Genomic DNA, 24,669 nt, shown 5'->3' with positions numbered 1-24,669 from the left:
ATTGTACAGTGGTAAATCACTTTGGCATTCATTTGAAGCTGCCTTGATTCAGTGTCTTAGACTATAATAAGTGCCTGTGGGTCTTCTGAAATCTAGTCCTTCATTCAGTGACTCATGGATAACACTGTATAGTTATAAAAGGAATAACCTATTTGAAGCATATACTGTTGCTTCCGATTGCTGGAAGGGAGCTCCCACCCTTCAGTTCTCTGTAGACTATGGCTCCAGTTGAATGAAGACTGTTAGTCTTGATTCTTAATGTCCCAGAATGCTTTATTTGGTTGGCAAAACAAAGATAAGCAATCAACAAGTAAGTACAAAACTTTAGTTTGTGATTTTCCTTTTTTCTATTTATGCATAGCAAAGCTGTATCTTAATCCCCATTTAAAATAAAATCTCTTTAGGGAAACAGAGTTCTAAGTAAACTCTTAAATATTTGAAGCCAATACTTGGAACTGAAACTTGCTTTGAATGGGTTTAAATATTTAAAAAATGTCACTGGGAAGTATATTGAATACGATAGTAAGCCCGCTGATTGATTGTCCCAACCTTTTTTTTTTTTTAACCATTCTTTTGTTTCCCTCATGACTTAGTTTTGATTCCATAGTCCATCATTATGACCATGCACTTACAAGCACCTGAATTCTCTTCCTTATTTACTTGACTTATTTGTCTGGCAAAGCCTTGACCTTGATTAAGCCCCACCTTCTTTGTGCCTGCACTGGAGTGGTTGAATATTCCTGGAAAAAACATGCTAACTGGTTCACTTTAAATCATGCCCACAGTCTCAGATGGGTACCAGAGGATGCCCAGTGAGCCTCGTGGTTTTGCGTTTCCCCCATCACAACAATGCAATAACTTTCTTCTTCCCTCCCTCCCCTTTTTTTCTTCTTTCTTTCTTTCATTCATTTTTTTTTCTTTTTTTTTGTAGAAAATAACATTTTATTGAAACAATTTCTCAATTAACAATGGACCAAAGTACAATCTGACTCAAACCTGCCCAACCAGCCTCAACTGCTAACGAAGCGCTCAAGCATACAGAAGTGGAGGGGGTGGGGGGTAGAACCCTTAGGTCCCATCTTTGGCAATGTGGCAAAAAAAAAAAAAAAAAAAAAGGCAAAATGGTTGACACAGCCAGGTTCACCCTTGTCCTGGAACTGGGGTGGCAGACTGAGATCCTGCTACAGATGGAATACTGGAGGACAGGCTCTGTAGGCTTTGCATGGTGGGTGAGGGACCCCCGACCTAGCAGAGCGATGCATGCAAGGAAGGCCAACCCTGACCCTCTTCCTTCACCCACAAGGCCTGCCTCAAAGAGTGAGGTGGTATGTTCACATTCGCACCATGGTCTCTCCTTCCTCCAGCGTCTTGGGATAGGGGCTCACAATAGAAAGCACATTTTGGTCAGCCCAGGGAGGGGGAGTGGGTGAGGGTAAGGCTTGGTCTGGGTGGGGCAGAACAGCAGGATATAGGGGGCAGGTCTTCATAGGAAGCTGGGGGACCAGGCTACTGGGAAGATGCAGATTTTGACAGTGCTTGCAGGATGCTGGCATCCCATGCCAACCACTCCACAAGGCTTTCCTGGGCTCAACATCCCACAGGTGGAAGCTCTGGGGCTTTCACACATCTCATTCCTTGGAGAGGCCGTGGATTCCCTTTTTCATTTTGTCCCTGCCTCCTCCTCTGGCCACTAGGAGCAGTACGTGCGGGTGGGAATACTTCCAGATATGCGTCAGCCAGTCGAGATGGAAGAGCTTTGGGCAAGTGGCAGAGAACTGCCCAACTTGCACCAAGAAGCCCAGGAAACCCGTGGGAAGAGGGACGTGAAGGGGGATGGGGGTTGAAGGGAAAGAGAAGAACTTGGAGGCAGAAAAGAACATAGAAAGGCACTCGGTAACCAAACCTGGTAACTGAGGCTCTGTAGACCCTGGCCCAAAAAGGACATTGATTTCATGGTGGAAGAGGGAAGGAGAGAAAGAAGGAGGGCCAGAGAAGATGGAAACGCTCCAGAATCACAGGACAGCCTTCCAGCTACCAGGTCTCCATCAGCCATTCTCTCAGCTACCCACAGGCAAAGAATCAGACACAATAGTGATGTTTCCCAAATTTAGGGCCTGGATGGGTAAGGAAACCAGGCAATGGGACTGAGGAAAAAACACTTTCAGTTTTTAGCCACAGAGCGACTCCAGAGGGAACTGGTGAGTTGTCCCTTCCTTGAGCCCCTGAGGGCAAGACCAACTCCTCCCCCACCTTTGATGGTAAATAAGTAGAGATGGTAGGAGAAGTGGGTGGAGGTGGACGGGGTGTGTAAGGAGTTAGGTTCACCATTCTTCAAAGCTTGCCTCTGTCCTGTCTCCGCTCCAGGACCTCCTAACTCTAGAGGCTGAGATCCAGTCTCTACTTTCTCAGGTTCTGAAATGGGCTTTGCATCTTCCGTCTGCACCACTGCAGGGATGACCTTCTCCCTCTGGTCACTGGTATTGGCATTGAGGGGAGGTGCTGACCTGGTCCCATTCTTGTCCTTGGGCTGGGGCTGGGGCTTGGCAAACTTGGCCTTATTGAGCAGATACTATACCTCACAGCCCAGCGCCATTATCTGACCTCAATGTCTCTTGAGAGCAGCACAGTGAACAGTAAACATGGTAAAGAAGCAGGTAGCGTAGCATGTTAGCAGGTGGTGAGTGGTATGGCGAAGGAAAATGTGAAACACAGTAAGGGTGTGAGAGTACTGGGGCAGGGGCAAGGGAGCAATCTTAAGTAGGCTGTTGGGTAGGGGGCTCATTTGTCCCAGGCCTTGAATAGGTGAAGGAGTTAGCCCACTGTGACTTCACACTGTCATCTCGCCTCTCAACCCTCGCACCTCCTTTTTCTGCATCTTTTCCCTGTGCCCTCCCACAAGCTCTGCTGATAACCTTGTGTATGCATTGATAGAGAACAGAAGCAATCAGACAGGATCTCCTGCACCTCTCCCCACTCTCTGCCTCTCCTCCTGTTACTAGGCGTGAAGTGTCTGCTGCTGTCCCAGGAGCTCTCCTGTGACGTGTGAAATCGCCTCTCATTTCACCTCTCAAGGACTTTGCTCCTGAAGAGAGGAGTCTCTACTCAGTCATTGCAAACATACTTCTGTAACTCATATCCTAAGAAGAAAAGTCCCTTGACCCCGTATTCTCCTCTAACGACCACCCCCTTTCTCTTCTGCACTTCACAGAAAAACTTCTCAAAAGATTAGTCTAGTGTCCTGTCACATTTCCTCACGTACCATTGCCTTTTCAAACTGCTCAGTCCGGGCTTTCTCCCTCATCATTCCACAGAAACTGCTTCTATAAAGGTCACCTGTGACCAAATCCAGGAGTCGTACCATCTTGGTTACTGGCCTGCCCAGCAGCTTCTCTGCACATCGTGGATCCTTCCCTCCTTGAAAAACATTCTTGGCTGCGGAGACATCTCGTGCTTTTCTGGATTTTTTCCTACTTCACTGGCCCTCTCTCCATCCCCTTGGCTCACCCTCCTCTTCTGTTTGATCTCTAAATATTATTAGAAGGTCTTTAGACTTGATTGAGTACCCTTTTGTTCTATGTGTCTATCTCCCTGTGACCTCATCCACTTGCATGGCTTTATGTAACTGCTACATGTCACTCAAGGCTTTGTCATCTCAAAGGCTTCGGACATCAGGGTTTACTTCTTGATCTCCACATGGCAGGGGCAGAGAAGGGACACTGTTCTTTGTAGTTACTAGGGACCCAGCATAACAGAAGCTTCATCTAGACACTTGCCTCTGTGGCAGGGAAAGGCAAATCTCATACCAGCCTTCAAGGCTCTGCTCACAGCTTAATGGCTGAAGCTCATCACATGGCTCTGGACTACCACAGTAGGCCAGGAAGCTCAGACTCCTGTGTCCCAAAGGAAAGAACCAGATGCCAGGACACAAAAATGACTCCCACACAACATGGTTGCAAATGCGTTACGTTACACACATGCGCATGGGCACATGCACACGTGCACACACACACACACACACACATACACAAGGGATCTTCAAAAATCCATGGAAGGACTTGTATTATCTTTTTGTTCAATTTCTCTACAACTTTTTGAAGTACCCACATGTGTGTGTACACAGGTTAGCCCTGTAAAGTAGGCAAGGGTAGTTATATAAGCATTATGCTAAAGAGGAAGTGATATGAATGAAGGTATATCTATCAGTTAGATTTCTCTGTTATTAAAAACATATGATTAGAGTATGATGTTGTAACACCAGGATCAAGGGTTTGGATCCCCATACCAGCCAGCCACCCTCCCCCAAAATGAAATCATATGAGCCCCATTTCTTGACAGTTTTCTCACAACCTTTAGGTAAAAAACACTGTAAACTATACTGATACAGGCACTGAGCATCCTCTAGTTTTGATCAGCAGCCCACCAAGAGATAAATATAATTGGCCTGGGAGAAATGCCATAAACTTTTCCAAGTGCATTAGAAAGTATTTCCAAAGTTAAACTGCTTCTTCATGAGCAGCAAACACCCAACGCTTCTGTCCTTTCTGGGTCATACTTATTTCATGGTTGTTAATTGCCACAGCTTCCTGAGGGCATAAGGATACATGGGGTGCTGACTGGGTCATAACTGTGGACAGTTATCAGAGGGCTGATCATTTTTGATAATGAAAAGCATAACTGTGATGATAATAGTTGTTCCCAAGTTTACCTGAATCTGCTACACCATCTCGAAGGAGTAGGGGAAATGTTATGATGGTCTGTAACAGGTGAAAGGAATTGGGGAATTTTACAGATCAAAACTGACATTGCTTACTTTTAAAGGAGAGATTTAGTACTGCACGGTGGGAGCATCTACAAAAGCAGCATTTTCTCTCCTAGTGGTTATTAGACCAACTTCTGTTCATATGAATCATATTATTTGTAGTGAGTATAATAGTTGCTCTGCTGAATTGTGAGTTCCCCGAGATCTAGGACCATGTCTTAGTCTTCTTTATATCTCTAGGGTCCAACATAGTACCTATGCACTAGGCAACATAGCACATACTGGTTAAGATTATCCTTAGGTGTTTGTTGAATGACTTTATGAGTGTTGTGTTGTGAGGTAGATAAAACATTTGCTTTATATAACAGATCTACTGTTTTTCTAAGAAGGTGATAGAGGAAGGTATTTTATGTCAGTGTGTATTGATTAGCACTATGCCCCAGATATAATTCCTCTTCCTGGTGGCTTTATGGACAGACGTGGCCATTTGAACATTTCAGTATAATGGGCTGGGCACAGGAGTGGTATATGTCCTTATGAGACCCTCTGTGCTCTGTCTTCCCTCTGACAGAGGACCCATCAGCAGGAACCACTAAGTCACTAAAGTGAACTGACCTGCAATGGACATGACACATGAACAAGACATAAACCTTTATCATAGCATCAGCCAATAGAAATACTGTAATTTTAAATTTTCCAGTAGCCACATATGACTATAAAAGGTAAAAAACAGATGAAATTAATTTTAATAATATTTTATTTAATAGGTATAAAATATTACTATTTAAACATAAAATCAACATGAGATATTTTACATTCTTTTTGTGTATGTATGCTAAGTCTTCAAAGCCTAGGGTGTACTTTCCACAGACAGCACATCTCAGCTTGAACTAACTATATCTCCCGTGCTTGGTAGCCACATGTGACAAGTGGCTACCATATTGACAGTACAACTGTACCATTTTAAGTCACTGATATTTGGAGGTTATTTGTTGCTGCAGCATAACTTAGCCCATCCTGACTACTACAACAAACATTTATTTTCCTCAGATACCCTGATGCAGTAAGTTTGATGTAGGGATCACTAGGGTTGATTCAGAGTTGTCAGTAGCATGTTGCATCGATATTCACTTAATGGCAACACAGAGAACCTCTGATGAAACGTGTGAGGACTTATGCTTAGCTCCTCAGCACTGGGCATCTCCTGATTGTGACCTAGAGGCAGGGATTACTTGTGTTTCTCATAAATTTAACCACATTGAAACCTCTGTGGTGGCAAGGAGACAAATTTTTTTCTGTCTAATAATAGTGTTTTAACAAGGTAATCAGTAATTCAAGAAAGCAACTTATAGTCTGAATTCCAGGATGTTTATAAATTAATTTAAGAAACATTCATTCTCAATGACTGTGTGCTTAGTAACATACTGGGTGCTGGGAATGCAGCTGTGGAGAAGCTGTACAGTCTCAGAGAGACAACGAAATATATAATTATAGCATTAATTAATTGTATTATGACTTGCATTAGTTTTATATCACTGCAGAAGAGAGTACTTCAAACTTAGAGGTTTCAAACAACCTCTGTTTTTGCTCCCACAGTTTCTGTGGGTCAGGAGTCCAAGTAGCTCAACTGGATCCTCTGATCAGGATCACGACAAGGCTTCCCTCGGGGTGTCAGCATTCTTTTCTGGGGCTCAGGGTCCTCCTGCGTGGTTACAAGATGAGCATTGCCATTTACTTGTTGGCAATCAGCCAAGGACTGCCACTGAAAATTCTTTGCCTTCATAGGCCTTCTTATAACACAGTGGCTTATTTCTTCAGAGCCAGTAGGAGAACCTCGCTGACCTCTTTTAAGGATTCACTTGATTAGTTCAGATCAATCCAGGATAATTTTCCTTTTGAGGAACTCAAAGTCAACTGATTAGTATGCTAATCACAGGAGTGATATCTCCTTATATTCACAGATTCCATCCACTCTCAGGAGAGGTCCTTATTCAGGGAGTGTACCTGGGGATGCAAGGGGGAATGTGAATCTTGGGGGTCATCTTAGAAGTCTGCCTGCTGCGTGACTTGAGACCTGAAGGAGTGTCAACTTATCAGGCAGAGAAAACAGCATGTGAGAAGACCCTGAGACTGTTAGGACCTTAGCAATTTGGGAAGAAGAAGAAATAAGCCCAGTGTGCTGACCTAGAGAGAGGAAAAGTGGCACAAGATAAGGGAGTGGCCAGACCATGCATTGGCCATTTCAGTGATCTTCCAGAGAGCCATGAGAAACCATGGATTGCAATGCATTTTTAAAGACATCTCTGATGTTGGTGAGAATAGACAAGGCAAGAATGAAATGGAGGGAGCCCAGCTGTGGGGCTGTTGCAGTATTCAAGGAGACTGGTGCTGGTGGCTTGGAGGACGGTGGCAGTAGAGATGAAGAGAAGTGGACAGATTGGAGAGAAATGTGAAAGAATCAGTAAGATTCGGTGATTAATCGGTTATGGCATAAGGAAAAAAGGAGAAGTTAAAGATGACTCCTGGACTTGAGCCACTGGGTAGATGGTTATGCATTTTCCCAGAATCTGGGAGCACTGAGAAGAGGAGCAGTTTTGTCAGAGAAATGGACCCAGTGAGACAACTGAGGGCAGATATTATGTTGGCCATTGGCTACGCCGATCTGGAACTCAGAAGAGCTGTCCGGGCCAAAGATAAGAATATTGTGGACATTTGATGATAAGTGGCATCTAAAGCCATTGGGAAAGCATGAGATCATCCAGGGAGGACGGGGAGTATGCGACTAGAGCCTGGAGGGAGTCCTCAGGGAACTCTCATCTAAGTCTGCTAGGGAGGAGTGAGTGATTCCACACACCTGGTTCTTATCACTGATTCTCTTTAGCAGGAATGAATATTGTAACCATTTAGGAACATACGGTACCTCAGAGGCTTCTCTCCACCAGAGCTCAGTAACTGTACGTGTGTGTGTGTGTGTGTGTGTGTGTGCATGTTTGTGTGTGTGTGTGCATGTGTGTGTGTGTGCGTGTGTGTGCATGTGTGTGCGTGTGTGTGTGCGTGTGTGTGTGTGTGTGCGTGTGCGTGTGTGTGTGTGTGTGTGTGTGTGTGTGTGTGGTAGAGAGGGAGATGCATCAGATTCACAGAATCAGCTGAAGAGCTTTTGGGACTGTACTCACAAATTCTGATGTGTCCCTTAGGGACTCAAGAATAATAGATGCAAAAAAGCCTTTTTTAGTGACATATGGCCTCATTTTTCAGAGAAAATTGAAGCTCCAAAAAGTACAAGTCACTTGCCAAGTGACACACAGCTGGTTAGATGGCAGCCCCACTGAGAGCGGTTGAAATTGCTTGGCGATAACTTCAAGCCCATTAACCCTCCAGGAATGTACATTACTCCATCAGTTTCACAGACTGGATTTCAGACACATCAAGAAATACTAGCATTAGCTATGAATTGCCAGATTGTCCACCAAGCATTCAGTAACTATGGGAGGAAGAAGGAAATTCTCACTTATTGAGTATTATTCTTACTTATCCCACTTACTACATAACCATGTCAGCTTCAGAATAACCCTGCAAAGTGGATATTGTCTTCCACATTTTACAAGTGAGGAAACTGAGGCTCTTGAATTAAGTAATGTGCCCAGCCAGAAATACACAGGTAGTGAGTGGCAGGACCAGGCTTCAAGTTTTCTCTTACCACGAGCCTTACATTAATTTTAGGATTTTAGAGGGAACCATACTCACCATACTTTGGATTCCAATATGTAACGAACATTTCTCCAAAAAATAAGACGCCAATGGAATTGAGTGCATGAGCAAATACATTCGTGTGAGCCCCAGCTTTCCTCTTGTGGAGGAGCAGTGCTGAAGCCACTGCTCCCCTCCTTACTTGGGGTGTGACCTTAGCCAAGGTTCCAGACCTCTTCATGCTTTAGTTCCTCGTCTGCAAAAAATTAGAACAATAATAATGCCTGCCTCATAGGGTGGTGTGAAGAGTAAAGGATGTGAAGTATACAAAAGCTCTAAAGCACTATCTAACACGTCGTAGCACTATGTACAGCTGTTCCCATCTCTGCCTCTACTACTCGTTTGTATTCACTGTAATTTTTTTTTTTCATCCAAGAGTTGTTCCCCAATGGAAATTAATGTCTCCTTTTGACCCAGAAGTTTAGGGTTTTGCTGTGTTCTCATAATAGCATAGTTATGAGAAAGTGAGATCAAGGTAGTTACCTAAGGGGATACAGAGTGGCTACCCTGTTTCAACCCTTCATGCTCAATAAATTGAAATGTCAAGCATATTTATGCCTCAAGGCCTTTGCCTTTTACTCTTCTTGCTGCTCTCTCCTTGTATAATGGAACAGTCTTCAGCACTTTCTTCAGGTTTCTGTTCAAATGTCACCTTATCAAAAGGCCTGTTCACACCACTCTGTCTAAAATAGAATCTCTTTTCCACCATTACTTTCTATTTCCTTACCTTCTTTATTCTTCTTCAAAGCACATCATCAAAAATGTTACATATCTATTTATTGAAGTTTTCTCTTCTCAATGGTACTTGAATTCCAAGAAAGCAAGAAGTTTGTTTTGTTCATAGCTGTATTTCCAGCACCTAGGACAGTGCCTGGCACATCATAGGCCCTCAGGAAGGGTTTGTGGGTGTATTAGTCCATTTTTTTTTCTTTTTTTTTTTTTTTCTTTTTTTTTGTTTTGTCATTTTTTTCGTGACCGGCACTCAGCCAGTGAGTGCACTGGTCATTCCTATATAGGATCCGAACCCGCGGCGGGAGCGTCGCCGCGCTCCCAGCGCAGCACTCTACCGAGTGCGCCACGGGCTCGGCCCTGTATTAGTCCATTTTTGTGTTGCTCTAACAGAATACCTGAGGCTAGGTAATTTATAAAAAGAGGTTTATTTGGCTCATGATTCTGGGACAGCTGCATCTGCCGCAGGCCTCAGGCTGCTTCTCATGGCAGAAAGTGAAGAATACGAGCAGATCACATGGTGAGAGGAAGCAAGAGAGAGGGGAGGTGCCGGTGTCCTTTAGATAACCAGCTCTCATGGGAACTAATAAAGCAAGAACTCACTCACTACCCACCCCCCCAGGGAGAGCATTAATCTATTCAAGAGGGATTCACCCCCGTGACTCAAACAGCTCCCAACACTGCCACACTGGGGATCAGATTTCCACATGAGTTCTGGGAGGACAAAACATCCAAATTCCATCAGTAGGACAGATGAATGGATGAGTGAGTGAATGCTAAATTACAATTCACATAATGGATTCAGGTCATCTGCAAAGACCACTGTGATTTTCAGGTACATTGTCTGACAAGTTTGGGACAAACCAAGTGTTTCCAGCCCCTCCTACTGCAGGTGAAGGTACTGTCATCTGTCCAGTTTCTCAGGCAAAACAATCTGTGTATCATTCTCGATGATGGATTTTTTCTCACTGTCCTCACTTGATCGATCACAAGTCCTTTCACCTCTACCTGCAACAGATCTCAAGTCTGTCCATTTCTCTCCTTGTCACATCCACCTTCTGGGTCCAGCCACCATCTTGTCTCACCTGGACTACTGGAATAACTGCCTTATTGAACCTTCCACTCCTGTGTTCCCTTTGGATCACTCTGTAGAAAATATTCAACATATACTTTCAAGTGATCCCTGCCTGTAACCCATTACTGACTTCACATTGACCCTAGAAAATAAAATACAAACTCCCTACCACAGAGTTCCTAACACATAGTAGTCAGTTAATGAGCAATTTTGAGTGTTGTTGAATGAATGACTGTCATAGAGGAACCTGTAGGAGGTCCTGAAGACACTGGGGGGACAGGAGACAGGAATTGGGGACTTGGCTCTCAGAGTTTCTTTGGGTTGAGACTTGTATTCAAAGACTAGTAAATCCTTCCTAGATACTGATTCTGTATTTTTCACCTTCCTGGGTTATAATTTGTTTAAGTAGGAATGCTGTGTTCTTCCCACCAGCGCCAATATGATGTGACTCCTCTTGGAGATAATATCTAACATATTTTTAGATGTACTATGAACACCTTACCTATATTATGCCATTTAATACAATTCAATAAGGTAGGGATTGCTATAATTTCCCATTTTATAGTTGAACAAACTGAGGCACAGAGAGGTTAAATAGAGGTCCAAGATCACAGAGCTGGTAAGAGATAGACATATGAATATGAACATGTGCAGTCCAGCCTCATGGTCTGCATTCCTAACTAACCTCTATAGTACACCTTCCCGTGTAGCTCTCTACCTGTAGTCTCCCCCGTGGGGACCTCCCCCAATCCTTTAAGTATCATCTGTATCTTGGCCACAGACTTATCTCTTATGGCCTCATTTTTATCTCTGGCCCAGACTTCTGCCCTGAGTTCCAGACTCATTTATCTAACTATTCACAAGACATCTTCTTGGGCATCTTGAACCTAAGATTCCCAAAACAGAGTTCATGATCTACCTCTATACCCTCATTCCCACATCGGATTTCCCTCAATTCCATCTTCTTTGTAAATGGTGAAGAAGTGGAGACGTGTACATACATATACGCTTCTTTGAGAGATGGATTGCTTGCATTAGATAATGGCATGCTATTTCTTCTTTTGCCTTGTTGCCTTATCTAACCTTCCTTTGCTAAATTGTTGCATGTGAAGGCAAGGACGGTGATTCACATATCTTTGCATTTCTAGCATATAGCACATAGAAGTTGTTCAATATATTCTTGTTGCATAAAAGAAAGAAAGAAGGAAGGTTTTCTGTGAATCTTATCTATTTGTATTTCAGATAGTTTCATGCTACTTGTTAATTTCTCCAGTCATTCTTCTAACGATATTTTCCTAAACTTCTCTAAATGGTCCTTTTCTTTTCCTCAAAGTTCTAACCTAAGGGATTTTTAATGCAATTATGCTAGTGAAAAAGCTCTATGTTTCATAAAAATTAATTTTCATTTCTCTTCACTTTGGCCCTTGCACACTTGGATTTATGTGGAAAAGAATACTTAATAATGAGGAAAGACCTATTTGGAAACAGCAGCATAATCTTTCAACAGTAGAGAAAAGAGTGATATATGGACCATGTAATTAGCAATCATCTGTTTCACATTTATTTTTCAGTGGTGAAGTTCAGAAGGCATTTAATAACAAACAGTAGGTCATGCCTTCTTAGTTTCTCCTTGAGAAAGGAGAATAATAAACCCATACACTAAATTTTTTCTCTTAAGTATGTAAAAGGGACACACACACACACACACGCACATGCACACGCACACAGACACACACAGACACACACACACACACACACACACACAAGACCATGAATAGATATTCATCATCATTTGAGGGAATTCAGTTAATGTTTCTCTCAAGATAATCAAAGTAACTTTTAATAGCCCCAAATCAAATCTCCATTTCATCAGTAGCTTAATTTTGCTTTAGACCATGGAGTCTCTGTTTTTGTCACTTTGTTTTTTAAAATATGAAATTCTTTTAAGATTAGTTTGTATAAACTGATAAAGGGACAGTTCAGAGAATATGCATCTTAAATACATATACAAAGCCATGGATTTAAGTAAACCTTAAAAGTTATTAGATATAATTCATGAGGGAGTCAAGAGATATGAGTATGGAATCCGCTCTGCCTGGGATAAAGTCTGTGCTTCAGTTTGGATGTGATCGAGTCACTTGACCTGTTCCTCTCTCCTCTAAGAAATTGGAGGAAAACCTCTCTCACAAGATTTGTGTGGGAAAAATATGAGGGAACTTGTGAAAGTACGTTGACAATTGCAAAGTACAATCGATCAATCAATCAGTCAAGTGATGGTGTTATTATTGTTATTATGGGAATAATAAGAAAAATAAAGTTATTTTTATCAGGATAAACAAATCAAAATGGCTATGCTTTTATGCAGAAAATGGTTGCGATCCCACATTAGAATTTTAGTTGGCTCAGTATGTGTTCAGATAATGAACCTGGCTTTTCCACACACAGAAATGTTGTATTTAAAATGTTCCTTAAATGGAAAATTTTAGTGTACTCTCTTTAATGATTTCATATATTCATAGGATATTTCTGAAATGCTTATTATTCCACAAGATTGTTTATTTTCTGTAAAACTAGCGGTTGGTAAATTGGCACAAGTATGCTATAAGCATCATATTCTGCTCTAAATCAAGGTTCATTTGATTCCATGAATCAGTCACATTTTCATATGTTGTCTCCCTGTGTTGCACGGTTTCACTCTCTCTCTCATGGGAAGACGAAAGAAGAAACAATGGCAAGTATAGGACATTGTAAGAAAGCTAGGTGCATTTAAAGATTTCCCTAATAAAATTTCTCAGTGAGGAAGCCACAAAACCTTTCCAGACTCTGAAGTGTATCTTAATATAAATAAAAAGACCTAGTTTTAGGAAATATAGTCTTTCTTCTGCTTTGTAACTAGGAAACTATACTATATGTTGAGCAGCAAGTGGTAATCTTTTCCAAAGCCCAACAAATGCTCAGCTGAAAAGCTGAGACTGTCTCAGATCACCGAGGCATCAGTGCATCCGCAGGCAAGAATGAGACAGGACTGACGCTGTGTGTATGTGTTATGTTTCTGTGTGTTCTGTACAGGTGTTGCAGCCCATGGGCTCATTCATGTCCCCCTGACTACTTAGCTTTAAGCACCTCTGCGGGGAGGATGGAATGTAGTAAGTTATGGTATTAGTCCATTTCTGATGCTATAATAGAATACCTGAAACTGGGTAATTTATAAAGAAAAGAGGTTTATTTGACTCACGATTCTGGGGCCTCAGGTTGCTTCTACTCATGGCCAAAAACAGCAGGCAGCCGGTGGGTACAAGCAGATCACGTGGAGAGAGGAAGACAGAGCGAGAGAGAGAGAGAGAGAGAGAGAGAGAGAGAGAGAGAGAGGTGCCAGGGTCTTTTAAACAAACAACCCTCGTGGGAACTAATAGATAACTCATTTGCTACCCCACCCCCAGGGCATTATGAGGGGTCCACCCACATAATCCAAACCACTCCCAACATTGCCAAGTTGGGGATCAGATTTCTGCATGAGTTTTGGGGGAACAACACATCCAAACTCTGTCAATTACTAAACAGAAAACCAGATTTTACTAAGAGACAACGCACTGGTCATCACGTCTTCAGCTGCTCCTGGCTTGCCCAAGGTGTTCATTTGCAGTAACCTGTTGTGTTAGCTCCAAGAGGCACTTCATTGACAGTCACTTCCTGCTTCACAGGACTCACAGCATTCATCCAGGTCAGGTCTAACTGTTCGCATTTCACTAACCATTTTCATGGATTAGAGAAATATTGGTTGTGTGCTCCCTCTGTACCAGGCACTGTTCATGACCTGGAGGATTCAACCATGAACCACAGAAACATTCCTTATCCCCAGGCGGGTTACACTGCTTGTCCCAAGCTGGAAGACAAAACTTCATTTCAGCCTGAACTGCCAAGAAAGTTTAATTTTTCAGATTGATAGCCCCCTACCATTTAGGAGATGGGCCCTGGCCCTCCTACCCATGGGGAATTCAGCATCACACCAGAGTCCCTGAGAACATTGTAGTTGACACCAGTTTGATTTTCATAATACTTTGATGAGTTCATATAAATTAAGTACAGTATGTATAAGCCCAGCAAGAAGACCCTGAATTAGTATGAGAAATGAATTGCAATCGTACGTCATCTGCAATTTAAAAACAATTCCCTAGACTGCAAATTTGTTCTAGATAGAGCATAAAGTTGAGCTTCTTTTTTGTCAGCTGCGCAAAAAAAAAAAAAAAGAAAAAAGAAAGGATTGTTTATAAATGCTAGTATGAAGAGAGTTTAGTCACAAAATCCTAACAATCTTTTCACATTCTTAAGCTATGAAAACTTAAGTGACATGCAGCATGAGAAAGAGAAGGATAAACAATTGGCCACTTTAGTGCCTTAAAATGTTTTAGCTCACTGTTTTCTCCCCTTCTTTCTGCCTCCCATGACCCAGGCCTCTTCCTGGAGGCAACTTCCGAAGGGAATTCTCCTAATTGGTTCTTCATGTTCCTTCAGTGAGAGGCATAGACCAAAACCTGTTGGGTGGTTATCAGGGTGTAAAGTCCTAGGTTTACTTCCCTGTCTAAGTTCTGTGTTGATAAATGCCCTGAAGGAGGCAAAGGTTTTGGTCCAGAGAACACAGCTTTTGCATAAAGCTTTGCCCGGCATCCCCCCAGGTTTAAATCCTTCCATCTCCACCAGTAGCAACTTTTGCTTTTGCCTGGGTGACTGAGAGCGATTCTCCTCTCTGCTTTTGCCACAACTCTCTCTAGTACTTTACTCTCCATGCAGTAGCTCCAGAGATCTTTGAAAACCTGAATTAAAATCACTTCCCAGTGTTTCTAGAATATAGTTCACTGTCTTGTGGCCTGTGAAAGGCTGTATACTCTGGTTCCTGCTCACTTTTTCAGTCTCTTCTCCTGCCATTCTTCTGCATACTTAATATGCCTCAGTCACTCCACTCATCCTTCTGTCCCTTGAACACACCAAGCAATTTCTCAACTTCAGGTCTTTGCACCCGGTATATTCAACCCATACTCTTGACCTAGCTGGCTGCTTCTCCTTTAGGGCTCAGCTCACATTTCACCTCCACAGAGAGGCCTTTCCTTGACCCCTTGTTCAAAGTAATGTGTGCCCCCTCCCCATAACTTTTTCTCCCATTACTTTGTTGTCTGTAGAACACTCATCATCATGTAAGTTTATCCTTTTAAACTTGTTTTTACCTATCTTATTTCTTTAAAATATTTTTGCAGAATGTAAATGCCATTCATACCTCTCTTGTTCACAACTGGGTCTCCAAGGCCTGACACACAGTGGGATATTTGTTGAGAATATGTGCATACTTAAGGGCCTGGTTTATAACTGAAGAATGCCCCAAATCGCAAACTCCATACAAGTTCATGCATTCTAAGTTCCAACTCGATTTAAACCATGGGAGACTTGGATATACTTTTCAATTTAGTTTCTTTTTTCTGTTTCAGTCCTCTCTAATAAATAGTGACATTATCTTTGTGAAGTTGCATGCCCCATGGGAAGTCCTTGGAAGATATGCAGAGCAAATGAATGTAAGAATGCCTTTCAGGTAGGTGTAAATGTATTTCCCCCACTCTCTCTGCTGCCTCACTGTACATCTAATGTTCTCCTCTCTTGGAACAAATAAAACTGAAATGCAGACTGCAAATTTTCTCCTATTAGAGGAGAAAATCTTTCAAATGTTTAGGAAATGCAAATAAGTCTTCATGGTCAATAAAGATTTCATGACTTTATGAAAATTTCTGGCTAATTCAGTCCTTAGTGTGTAGAAATTTCAAATGCCTGTGATAAGGAAGCATTTTGCAAGTGGTATTTTCATTTCCAAAGTGCCATTTTTAGAAGTCTTCTGTACTGAGGCTTTGAATAGCCAGACCCCAGGCATTAGTGGCACAGGAGAATATATTTATGCTCCTTTCTGACCAGTCCCTTCCAGAAAAACATTAAAATCTGCCTCCATAGAAACATCTTCAACAAATTTCATGAAAATGTGATCTAATTTTTAAAAATTAAAATGTCGTAAATACTGTGCAAACACAATATTGGTATTTGTTCCAAGGGTAATAGAAAATACTTTGTGTTGGATTGCTTAGTTATTTAAAAGGATTAATTTACCTTTGTCTCACAGTGATTATTTTTATTTTCTCTATGGATTAAGGAAAAATGATCTTCATTTGCTACTTAGGAATAAAATAAAGCATTAAACCTGAAATTATAAATGCCAAGATACTCATAGGTGGGAGAGTCCATAATGGAATCTCCTAAAGGAGGTGAGAGGATTTAATGCCAAGGACAATTTCAATGGGACTTAAAAAATTAAGTACTATTGGTTTATAATTTGCCAGTAAGACCAAGTCAGACACACAGGAATTGAGCAAACTGAGACCAATTCTACCATTAAACCTCTTAATGAGCTGTGGCAACTTATGGAGACAAACAATCAGCTACATTCATAGAGACAGAGAGAGGAGCTAGGGACACGTTTAGAGAAGGGCAATTTCCATTCCTAGGCCTGTAATATATCTCCATGGTGCATCTTATTTTCTGTGTTTACTGGTCTTTATATCCTAATACTAAGTCAAAATAGAAGCTGAAATTTCTAGCATCTGTTTTCCTGGAGGCAAAATTCTCAAAGTAAATAAATATAGTTCTAATTTTATGATTTATTTTTCTATTTAAAATGTTAAAAAGGAAATGTGAGAACTCAAGAATTTAAAAACAGAAAAGAAAAAAATATAGATCCACTGAGAAAGAATATCAATTTAGTTTTCATAGAAAATTGTTACACTATCATACTTAACTAAACCAGTTATTTATCAATTAAGTAACAACTATCTAATACAATTAATACCATATTACACCTAAGAACCAAAAGGGAAAGAAACCACTACAAAATATGCCTAGATAGAAATTGATACCTCCTCCACGGTATAAGCCTCACTAAACCTTCTGCCAAACACAATTCTGTAACAAAGAACCCAAGGAGATTGTGGAAAATTGAGCAGTGTTAATGCAAGGATTTCATATCGTAAGGGCCTGGCCACATCGTAGATAGTACTTCTGTATGCCCATTACATAGCAGAAAAGGGCTGCTTCAAGCAACATTAATACTTTTCTTATACAGCATTAAGAAAATGTGATCCAAGCAATTAAACAAAAATGAATGTGAATAATAATCTTTTTAGATGTAGGAATTCCTGCAGGACAACAATTTAGGAGAAGATACTGTTAATGTATAACACTAATTGGCCTCATTAATATTGATGTGGTTTTACCTAAGCATAGCTTTACTTGCTAGAACCTGATCCATTTAAAATTCATGCTATTATCTTGTCCACAGTCTCAGACAAATAACTCCGGACTAAGGAGATATATGCATTTCCAAAGGAGAAATAATTCTCCTGTCATATCATTTCAACAAAGTGTACAAACATCAATCTGGGTGAATTTAAATGCCCCCAAAGAATCTTATATGTATTTATTGTTTTCTGTAGACTGCATTTCTGAATCCCCAGTTTAGTCTGCTAGGAATTTTATCCCTACAATGTTTAAAAGGAAATTGAAGAATCAGTTTCTTATGAGAAATTGCCAACAAAACCTGCTTCATAAATACCTTTATGTCCATGGATATAGTTTTTAAAAAAATTAATAGACTTTACTTTTTAGAGCATTTGCAGCTTTACAGAAAATTGAGAAGATGGTAGAGCATTCCAGTATATTCCTTCTCCCCCAATTAAGTTTCCTTTTTATTAGCATCTTGCCTTAGTGTGGTATATTTGTTTATGTACCAATATTGATAAACTATCATTAATTAAAGTTCATAGTTTACCTTAAGGTTCACTCTTTGTCTTGCATAGTTCTCTGGGTTTTTACAAATGCATAATGTCATGTATCCACCATGGCAGTATCATACAGAATAGTTTCACTGCCCTAAAAATCTCCTGTGCTCCACCTATTCATCCCTACTTCCCCTGGCCCAAACCCCTGGCAACTGCTGATCTTTCTATTGTCTCTATAGTTTTGCCTATTAAAAACATGGATATGTTTTCCATTTTCCAAAAGTGAGATAGTTCAGTAACAGTTCAAAATATACATTCACTGCATCAGCTTCATTACTTCTCCAATGGTTGAAGCCTGAAATAAGGAAAGGGAGATTGCATTTTTGCAAAGCATCTAATACATGTACTCTTCATTCAGACTACACACAGAATTTTAATTTTTAATATTTTTAAAAATGTAGATAGACAGTAATATGGCAAATGCTTAAGTGCAAATTTTAAACATTTTTTTATCAGGGTCCCTTGGTTTTACCTGTTGAATTCACCTATCACCAGGGCCAATGGTTAGGCAGTGTGCCCCAGTGTGGTTATTTACAGCTGGGTATTGATGCTGATAAGTTAGTGTCCTTCTCGTACTGGTTGTAAAATATATATTTTTATATTACTCTTGTCTATATCATAAGAGAACTGTTATGTAAACTTAAAGTGCTATATAAACATTAGTTGTTATGATAGTGTGCCCATTAAATTATGTATGTTTCCCGTAATCCATCTCTGCATTTCCCTGGGGAAAAAAGCTGACCTCGGCTGAATCTGTGCAAATACCAGTCGCTCCTAATCATCACTCTGCACGTGTTTTGTAGGTGAGGAGCAACCATAAAAATTATGCTAATCAGGAGAGGAAGAAATATCAAAGGAAACTGTTTCATAAGGTTCCATGATTCCAAAATGCATGCCCTGTGTTCCCACCACATTTCCCACTGTTAATCTCTTTTTAGTTTTTTCTTCTTCACCTCTTACAGGCTTCTATCTTCAATCTCCTTTCCTTCCTTGCTAGTTCAAACTGTAACTGACGATGGGTTTTCTTCTCGACTGGCTTCATTTTTGCTGTTCTTCCAGGAGAAAAATCTATTACCTGCCCCGTCGGTACAAGTTCATGAGCAGGTTAGTAGCATGCTCTGTCACAATGGCGCTTGTTTGTCTGTTGGCCTGTGTACTCCAACGATGACAAGGAGCTACAAGCTGGGGAAGATGGGCCTTTGGGAAAACTGGCTTCCACGTGGGAAAACTGGCTTCCATGCACCTTCTAAAAGTAACTGTTTTAGCTTAGCCTGACAAAGAAGGCGAAGATGAAAATGTCCCTCTCAGAGTCTTCCCTATAACTGCTTCACACTTGGGAGGATGCAGTTCACCTGAAGATGTGTTGGGGGCTGTTGTTCTTTAGCCCATTCTCTGGATAACTTACCAAAAATCCTGGTCATTCAGAGCATCTCTTTGGCCTGGGTATTATTTAGTTCCATCCAAATTCCTTCCTCCGCTATATGTAATTTGAAAGCTTGAAGTACAGATTGTCACCCTATCAAAAAGTTGATGGCTACTTGGCCCCGCAAGGGTGAGGCCCTCCTACATTGGTAGTATTTTATTAATAAAATAAGCAGATATATGAGCTCACTCAAGAGATCTTCCTACTCCCTTTTTTACCAAAAAAAAAAAAAAAAAAAAAAAATCCCACTGGATGAAGATTGCATTTACCATGCTTTGTAGTCTTCCAAAGCTTGTTTTTCCTTGTTGCTTTCTGAAAAGCTGGGGAGGTGGGGGATATCTTCTAATTAGATTCTGTTGTGACCACTGGTGAATCTAATTTCAAAATCTTAATTCATTTTATATTTCCATTCACTCTAAGCTGAGTTGATGGTTAAACTGGGAAACGATTCAATTTCTCTGAAAATCCTGCAGTTAATTCAGTTCTATTTAGATTTAGAATTCAGCTTCATTCTGAATTATATACTGTGTGGAATGATAAGTAAGAGTAGTGATATATTTTGAAGGGTGTACTCAAATTCGTGTGTACTCAACAAAGGATGGTGTGAAAATTGGCATCCACATTGTAAAGTGTTGTGGTTTCTCAAAATTTCCCTGTGCAGCAGTCTTATTAGCAATTTTTCTTTCATTAGGCAATGGACGTGGCATTTGGTTTCACCACAATTTAGATTAGTCTCTTGTCACATAATGACCTTCTATAAAAGCCTGATGCAACACATTATCCTATCTTGGTAGCTCTCAAACTTCAGCCAGCGTCAGAATCACCTGGAAGGCTTGTTAAAACACAGATTTTTAGGCTCCACCCCCAGAGTTTCTGATTCAGTAGGTCTGCAGTAGGGCTGAGGAATTTGCATTTCTAACAGGTTCCCAGCTGAGACTAATGCTGCTGGTCCTGGGACCTTGTTTCAAAAACCAAACCACTGGTCTGTGGGAAGATGATAGGTCAATATCCATCTTCCCATTAAATTAAGGATTTGACTGACTGCTGTACAAGGGTACTTCAAAAAGTTCATGGAAAGATTTGTATCACCTTTCAATTCTATTTTTTCCATGACCTTTTTGAAGATGGAGGGAATTAAAATCAAAATCAAATAAAACCTGAAGGAAACACAAGGTAAAGAGAAGGTTCTCCGAGCTTTGATGGTACAGTGGAAATATCAAGTCTGTATGTTGCTTTGTGTTGCTTTGCCCCCCATGGATTTGTCACCCCACTTCCCCTTGGTGATGGAGATGCAAAGGATTCCTCAAAGACCATCTCTACTGAGCAGTGAGAGGCCCCAAAGTGGTTAATATCCCACCGGAACCCTCAAGCAAGAGGGATCCCTTCCTTGGGAAATTAACGCCAAATTGGGGTTCTCTTCCTGCATTTATTTTCCAGACCAGGAAGTTACAGGAAGAGACATAGGTGGGGTTATAGTTTAACAGTATAGGCTGGTAACTTTCAGTGAAACAAGCCAGATGACATTCCAGTAGACAATTAAGTGGTCCTGTCAACACAAGCTTGATCTTAGCAAACATTCCTTCTATTAGCAATTTCTCAGTGTCTTTACATAACAATCAGTAACTAGTCTGTCTTCGAGCCAGCAACCTGCTGTGCCACAATCCTTATCTTGCAACAGAGACTTTTATAGCCTGAGGGAAATTTCCAGTCCTCCACAAGGTCAATATTTGAAACTGCAAGGCTTTGGAAAACCAGGCCCTGTGAAGTACATATGCTTTTTAGTATATTCCACACCTGTACATGATGGTTTTCAATCTTTTGAAAGAAATATGCTCCAGTTTCTAAAAGGGTGGAAAGAGGGGGAGAAATCTTACTCTTGTACAGTTTGCCAAGCAGCCATCATTCAGTAAAGTCAACATGTGTAGCATATCCTTTGGGATCGTGAAACCTACGTTGGCACTGGGTGACTTGGGCAAGTTACTTCACATCTCTGAGCCTGACTTTTCCACATTTATAAAATGAATGTACTAATCTTTACTCTGTGGGGTTGATGTGAACTTTATTCCCTAGTATGTCATTATGTTCATAAATGGTATCTATTAGTGATTATTTATATAATATTTATAAGAATAACCTTATGTCTTTGCATCCTCCTATTTCCTTTCACTTCTAAACTTTTTATCCATCTCCTCTAGTCTCTCCTTTCTTCTGTCCTCTGGTGACTCGTTCACTAACTCTGTTGTGATTTTACTTGCCAAGTGGTCATTTTCTCCATTCATATTCCATACACAGGTCTTGGCTCCACCACTCACACCATCATCTAATTTAAAACCTAAGGGTCATTCTGGATGTTTCACCTCCTCATCTAATCAATCTCTCAAATTCTGAAGATGCAGATGAATATTTCTAGAACCCATACATTCCTCTTCATCTCCACTACCACTGCCTTGGCTGAGCTCTCATCATCTCTTACCTGTTTTGCATCAGTTTATCTGCCTGCCTCTGTTCTGACCCCCTTCCAAACTCCCTTCAAGTCATCTTCCTAAGTACTAAACCTGATGATGTCAAATGGTGGCTACCCTAGAGTGACCAAAATAAAGTCAAAAGCCTTAGCTTAAACCCAACCCTTTAAAACTGTCTTCCCCCATCTCTTTCCTCCCAACTCTTTGCTCCACCCATAATGAACTACTCATGGTTCCCAAACACATTATCCTTACTTTGGTTTATGCACCTTTGCACCTTCCAGAAGGTTCTTTCCCATCTTGTTCACCAACATAATACCTACTCAGTTTAAACTCAGTCCACATGGTTGGGCCTTTTGACCAAGTTAGATGATGCCTTTTCTGTTCTCCCTTTGGCACCCTGTGGCCCCATCACTCTGTAGTGTAATATATGATGTAGGCGTCCATTTCCCCACCTGGACAGAATCTGAAGGGAAGGATTGCTCATCCAATTCAATATTTCCAGCACCTAGCACAGAGTAGGTGGAGTGAGTGAATGGATGAGTCTCCATACACGTGTGTGAGGATTGGAGCAGGGAGAAAGGAGGCCCCGAAGAAAAGAAGCATAGAAAAACCAGGTCTGCCTAGAGCATCAGACACAGACCAGGAACTGGAATATTGCTTAGACAATGGGGGAGGGTAATGAGGACTTGAAAAAAGAAATGGTGACAAAAGGAACCATAGAATCTCAGGCTGGATGGAATATCTAATGTCATCAAGTCGGTTCACTCATCAGATACTTAAACCTCTGCTGTACAGTCGGCCGGCCCATGTCCAAACATACTTGGAGACAGGGTTTCCTAGCCCATCTGTGGGCAACTCTGTTAGAAAGTCCTTTCTTTAAATAAGCCGTCATCTCTCTCTCTTTAGTTCTCACTCTGATCATAATTCTGCCCTCTGAATAAATAAAATGTAAGCTACTGAGAAAAAGGCAAAGTATGTGAGAAAGATGTTGGAATTATAGGCAAGAGGGCTTAATGCTTAGCAGCTATTTGGAAATTGAGACTGCAAGAAAGGAGGTTTCCACACCTAAGAGATTGGAAAAACATTGTTGGAGGTAAAAGAAGACTAGAAATCCAGAAGAGACACATTTGTGGTGAGGAAGGTGATAGTTTTCTTTTTAATAATTCTGTGTTATACTTCACAGTAAGTTCTTGAGGTGTTGGTGTCCTGGAGTCCTTTGGAAATTTGGAACTGATGGCAAAACAGTTGAAGTGAGAGGTAAAGCTAGAAAATCTGGTTTGAGTCAATGGCAAAGAAGCCATGACCTTTTCCAGGGAAGTGTATGGAATTTTCCAGGAAGGGATGTAAAGACTGAAGAAAAGAGAGCCAGTGGCAATTCCTTGAAAAATCTGCATTAAGGGGACCAGACGAGATGAGAGGGAGGTGAAAAGGAACAATTTGAGAAGGGGAACTAAGGAAGGGCAGTGTCAGAGGCAGCAGGAATGAGCTTCTGTGAGGAGGGGCGTTCCTCAGCTTCTGATGAACGGTGAGAAATGATAATTGATTTGGGATAGTCTGTGTAAAGTGGTGGTTCTCAAACACGCATCAGGATCATCTGGAGGCCTTTTGAAAACACGGATCACTGGGTTTCTGATTCAACAGGTCTGAAGTGGAAGTCCGTAACTGGCATTTCTATCAAGATCCCAAGTGATGCTGATGCTATTGCTATTGTGACAGGCCCAGGACCACATTTTGAGTACCATGACCTTTGAGTGGAGGCTAATGGAAATCAAAGTACAGCTGGTGGAGGAAGGACTAGGTCCTGATGAAACAGAAGCAGTGAGGGCTCACTACGACCTTGGTATATTTCATGGTAGAGAAAGAGGGGATGGGACTTAGATCATGAGCCAAGAGGAGGGAAGCAGAGGAGACTGTGAGAATGTGATCAATCACAGGTCACAGGTTCCCCATGTGTGCACGGGACAGCTTTTGAGCGAGTAAGAGCTTGGGAAATCCTTGTTTCTAGAACTGGAAAGACAGCTTACTAAACACAAATCTTTGGCCTGAAAAAGTCTATGCTACTTCAAGTGCATAAATCACAGCCACGGAAGAGTTAGGCACTGGAAGGCCCTAGAAGACTCTGGGCCAAAATAAAGCAAAAAGAAATCACAACTATAGCGGTTGATTCTGAATGGCCTCTTAAAATAGGTCCATTGCTTACCACATAGATTTAAATTTTGGACATCACTGGGGTGGTGTGATTTTTTGTAGCCCAGTGTCTGGCGTAAATTTGAAAATCCACTCACTCTGAAAAAACTGTATGTTCTTTAACTCCTTGTTTCACCTCAGAACAGACTAATTTAGGTGATGAAGAATGTCCATCTCTTTGTAGCCAGTCCTGATATCCCAAATTGAAGGGCACATGCCATCCTGGTAGTTCACCTGTAATGAAACTCTGACTTTCAATATTCTAAAATTCTCCTATCATAGTAAATATGGATATTTAATTTAGCTTTTAGTTTCGTTCACATAAATTACATTGAATTTGATTAATCATAAGAGCATCCCTGAAACAAACCTATCTCCTTTAAGCATAAGAGAAATGAATTAAAAATCATGAAGTGTCT

General features: G+C 41.1%; 1 protein-coding gene across 1 annotated transcript in view; it reads left to right on the top strand.

The window, feature by feature from the left end:
* The window catches only part of ANO4 (anoctamin 4), a 196,115-nt gene that overhangs the window by 44,196 nt on the left and 127,250 nt on the right, over positions 1-24,669 (top strand). The window contains exons 5-6 of the mRNA XM_063115638.1: positions 15,788-15,888; positions 19,235-19,279. Coding sequence (XP_062971708.1) covers positions 15,788-15,888; positions 19,235-19,279 — 146 coding nt within the window. The remainder of the gene's footprint in view (positions 1-15,787; positions 15,889-19,234; positions 19,280-24,669) is intronic.

Source organism: Cynocephalus volans, chromosome 12, assembly GCF_027409185.1.
Source record: "Cynocephalus volans isolate mCynVol1 chromosome 12, mCynVol1.pri, whole genome shotgun sequence".
Taxonomy (NCBI): Eukaryota; Metazoa; Chordata; class Mammalia; order Dermoptera; family Cynocephalidae; genus Cynocephalus; species Cynocephalus volans.
Note: the sequence above shows the minus strand (reverse complement) of the source record. Positions and strands in the feature narration are given on the sequence as shown.